The sequence below is a fragment of the Photinus pyralis genome, unplaced genomic scaffold (genome assembly GCF_008802855.1).
Source record: "Photinus pyralis isolate 1611_PpyrPB1 unplaced genomic scaffold, Ppyr1.3 Ppyr1.4_LG1, whole genome shotgun sequence".
Classification (NCBI taxonomy): Eukaryota; Metazoa; Arthropoda; class Insecta; order Coleoptera; family Lampyridae; genus Photinus; species Photinus pyralis.
Window position 1 is genome coordinate 34,446,168 of NW_022170249.1, and position 4,720 is coordinate 34,450,887.

At 36.5% G+C, this 4,720-nt stretch overlaps 1 protein-coding gene across 1 annotated transcript; it reads left to right on the top strand.

Moving 5' to 3' along the window:
• The first annotated feature begins 542 nt into the window (after nt 1-542).
• On the top strand, nt 543-3,867 carry LOC116177486 (heat shock 70 kDa protein cognate 5-like). Its single transcript, XM_031496476.1, has 8 exons — nt 543-729; nt 928-980; nt 1,030-1,299; nt 1,349-1,657; nt 2,280-3,196; nt 3,248-3,435; nt 3,484-3,624; nt 3,672-3,867. Exons 1-8 carry the CDS (start codon nt 640-642, stop codon nt 3,753-3,755), a joined length of 2,052 nt encoding a protein of 683 aa, XP_031352336.1. The 5' UTR covers nt 543-639; the 3' UTR covers nt 3,756-3,867.
• The last annotated feature ends 853 nt before the right edge of the window (nt 3,868-4,720 follow it).

Below are 4,720 nucleotides of genomic sequence, written 5' to 3' on the forward strand. Positions count from 1 at the left end.
CATAAATGTAAAACCGTAATAAGCAATGCAAGGCAATTTTAGATTGCATAGCACAAGGCTTGCATTGCACTAAAATTGCCTAATGTAAAAGCGGCTTTTACATATAATATTTTGGGAAAGTAAAAGTTGCTCGTTTTAGCGTGTAATGTACCTATATTATTATCCCTCCTTATACGTCTTTTATGGTCATACCCACTCTTTGGTTATACTCGTCATAACATAAATATTTCACCAAAAAAATTCTTGCCACTCTTATATGAACAAACTGTAAACTAAAAATACCTTAACCGAAAAAGCTCGCTGTTCAACGCTACAAAGTTGATAAATCAGGACGCCCCAAGTTCCGCGTTCTGGAACGCGCGACGCAAAACGCCGTGCTAAGGCACTTAATACACAGCGCCCTACGCCGTGCCATTGATTATTATAATCAATGACGCATGAAACCTTTATTCATTGATAAAACCGGCGGAAAAGATCCATACTTTAGCGCCGCCACTGGCAGTAACTCTCCCAGCGCCTCCTTTTTATCCAAATAGCAACTACCATCAATTGTTTCGTTCTCCTTTCTGCAGCACGTCAATTTGGATACCCACGTGAAGTTTTAATTTTTGTTAATAAAACTTAAATTATTCAATTAAAATGCTCGGTGCCGCAAGAATTTTGAGCCGAAAATTGGCCGAATGCTCCAAGTTCACACCCAAACGAAATTTTTCACAACTTGTAAAAAACGTGAGTATATTTCCAGAACTTTCGAACATGTGATTTTTCCGCCGCCGTTCTAATGCATTCCTTTACGAAAGACGTATAAGAAATGCGGATTATTGCGATTTTATAAAAGAAACTTTGGTTAAAGGGGCGCCGGGCGATGTCCTTGAAATGTTGCATCACTTCATAATTCTGGAAGTTTTAATTTGATTTTCTTTGTAGACCACTTCTGAAGGATACATAACCAGTCGATATGAGTACCAGTTACGGAATAAGTGAGTATTTACATTAAACGTGTATTGGGTATCAAAAATGGATTTGTAGATCTGAAGGTGTTAAGGGTGCAGTTATTGGTATTGATTTGGGAACTACAAACTCGTGTGTGGCAGTAATGGAAGGTAAACAAGCAAAAGTTATCGAAAACTCTGAAGGTTCACGAACAACACCATCAACTGTTGCATTTTCCAAGGATGGAGAACGACTGGTAGGTATGCCAGCAAAACGACAAGCCGTTACGAATTCTGCGAATACATTTTACGCGACCAAGCGCTTAATTGGTAGAAGATTTGAGGATGACGAAGTTAAGAAGGATATGTGAGTCAATTACATAAATCAATGAGATATGTAACTGTTTTAATTTTAGGAAAACCCTTTCGTATAAAATTGTGAAGGCTTCTAATGGAGATGCTTGGGTCCAAGGTTCAGATGGTAAGATGTACTCGCCCAGTCAAATTGGTGCTTTTGTTCTGGTGAAAATGAAGGAAACTGCCGATGCTTATCTCAATACAAAAGTGAGGAATGCTGTCATTACTGTACCTGCGTACTTTAATGATTCACAAAGGCAAGCCACGAAAGATGCCGGTCAGATTTCTGGATTAAATGTCTTACGTGTGATAAATGAACCTACAGCCGCAGCATTGGCTTATGGAATGGATAAAACTGAGGATAAAATGTATGTACCTGTAAAATTTAAGGTGCCATTATTTCCTATTGCATTTAACTTCATTAGCTATTGTCTTATTTCTTTTTTGAGTAGTAGGATCGAGCAGAATTCATGTGATTTATGACCACCTTGCAGATAAACTAAATTCTTTTGAATAGGTCTTCCATTCTTCGAAGTGAGGTCAATTCTAGGCCTGACTGACCTGGCAATAAAGTATATTTTGACTATCAACACAACTTGGATATTATTTAGTATTATTGCTAAACCTAGATTTGAACCATAGATCTGGTTATTCTAATACAACGGCATGTAACAATCAAATATGTTAAAAAATATTGGATGGCAAAAATTTTTAATTTTTGCAAACACCCTGTATGTTATTACAGTAGGACCTTGTTAATCCAAAACTATTGCGAGTAGAGATTGTTTGGATTAGTGAATTCGTTGGATTACGAAGAATAACAATAAAACAATATTTTGAATTATTTATTGAGAAATAAACAATTACAACTCTTATAAAAAAGAAAAAAACTCTTTGGAAACAAATCAACTGTTCTAAATGTAATTTATGTAATTTAAATTTATTTTTGAAACCATTTGCTTGATTACTAAAACTAGGGCCATTTTTCAGCATTGCAGTTTATGATTTGGGCGGTGGTACTTTTGACATATCGATTTTGGAAATTCAAAAAGGTGTATTTGAAGTTAAGTCTACTAATGGCGATACATTCCTTGGCGGAGAAGATTTTGATAACACCCTAGTTAACCATTTGGTCTCTGAATTTAAAAGAGATCAAGGTGTTGATGTCACCAAAGACCCTATGGCGATGCAGCGTCTAAAAGAAGCAGCAGAAAAGGCAAAAATTGAGTTGTCTTCATCACTTCAAACAGATATCAACTTGCCATATCTAACAATGGATGCTTCCGGTCCAAAGCATATGAATCTCAAACTTACTCGTTCCAAGTTTGAAAGTCTGGTTGGGGATTTGATCAAAAAAACTATTCAACCGTGTCAGAAAGCACTTAAAGATGCTGAAGTCTCAAAATCTGAGATTGGGGAAGTAATCCTTGTTGGTGGTATGACGAGAATGCCCAAAGTTCAAAGTACAGTTCAAGAAATTTTCGGCAAACAGCCTAGTCGCTCAGTAAACCCAGACGAAGCAGTAGCCGTTGGGGCAGCTATTCAGGGTGGTGTTTTGGCAGGAGACGTAACGGATGTTTTGTTATTGGATGTTACACCTTTATCTCTGGGTATAGAAACTTTAGGAGGCGTATTTACAAGGCTTATTGGTCGTAACACCACCATCCCCACCAAGAAAAGTCAAGTATTTTCCACAGCTGCTGACGGACAAACTCAAGTTGAAATTAAAGTTCATCAAGGAGAACGTGAAATGGCTACCGATAACAAAATGTTAGGACAATTCAGTTTGGTTGGTATACCTCCCGCACCTCGTGGGGTTCCTCAAATTGAAGTTACATTTGATATTGATGCTAATGGTATTGTACATGTGTCAGCCCGTGACAAAGGAACTGGCAAGGAACAGCAAAGTATAGTGTGCCATCCACTTTAATAAGCAGTGTATTAATGTGTTTTTCTAGTTATAATTCAATCCTCTGGCGGTTTAAGTAAGGACGAAATAGAAAATATGGTGAAGAATGCAGAACAATATGCCAAAGCTGACAAAATTAAAAAGGATCGTGTAGAAGCAATTAACCAAGCGGAAGGTATAGTACATGATACGGAAACAAAAATGGAAGAGTTCAAAGAGCAGCTGCCTAAAGAAGAGGTACTTACTTATTCTTGATAAAATCATCTCTTATTGCTTTTTCCTTAGTGTGAAAAGCTTAAAGAAGAAATTGCAAAAGTTAGGGAATTATTGTCCAAAAAGGATGAGGCAGATCCTGAGGAAATCCGCAAAACAACCACCACACTTCAACAGTCATCTCTAAAACTATTCGAAATGGCATACAAAAAGGTAAACTTTAGTTGTATCTCTAATTAGGTACTAATTTTGTATAATAGATGGCAGCGGAACGAGAAAGCAGTAGTAGTAACACATCTTCAGAACAAACGGAAGAGAAAGAGAAAAAGGAGGAGAAGAATTAAGTGCCAGAAGTAGTTGAAATGTGATGAACTATTAATAGATTAAGAAGTGGCATTAACCTATAGAGACAACAGGTTAAAAGTTTCATCTAATTTAAGAGTTGTATTAATTTTATCATTTGCAAAGTACACTCTAAATTAGATTAGAAATTATGTTAAAAATTCTTTAAACTATTGAAACCGGTGGGAAAGTGACTGATTTAATTGCGTACATTGTCTATTAGTAACATAGGTGTGTTTTGCGTTTTTATTCTCTGTTATTTTGTACATTTGTTCCTTTGTACAATATTATAGCATAATAAATTTATACTTGTACACTTATGGTCATTTGTGATGTGCGGCCGTGTGTTAGGCAACCAATATGCCACCTTATCAACCCTACACGAGCTTGTGTGCGAAAAACAGTTGCTAATCGTCTATAAGTCCTATACAGAGACTTGTTATACGGTCTATTCAGTATATCTTCCGTTGCACGTCATTACCTGAAGAAAACGACGTACCAACGTAAACTTACTTTCGTTTATTAGGCAACACATTAAGCTTGTAGTTTATTTTGGCCGCAACAATTGGTAGCATTTCGCTATGTTATCGCGTTTAAATTTGTAAATTTGACAGGTTGCTTTTGGTTTACTTTTCGTTTGATCTGATTTTGATTATTTTCTACGTCTTTCGCTGTGCATTGGTTTGAAGAGAAATTACTGAAGAATTTAGATAACCCGTCAGCAATTGTGTTCGATAACGGGCAAACAGACAACATTAAAGTGTGGTTAGGTGATCATAATGTGCAGTTCTCCGAAAATGATTTTAAAGCCGAACTGTTGAAAAGGTTGCACAGTAAGTACGTTCGCAAATTATTTGGTATTATCTAAATCTTGTTGATACTTTTAGGAATAAATCAGCTAAAATGTACCGCATAACGCATTGACCACTTAGCCGAGCATTACGGTTACTTCGTTTTACGATTACCA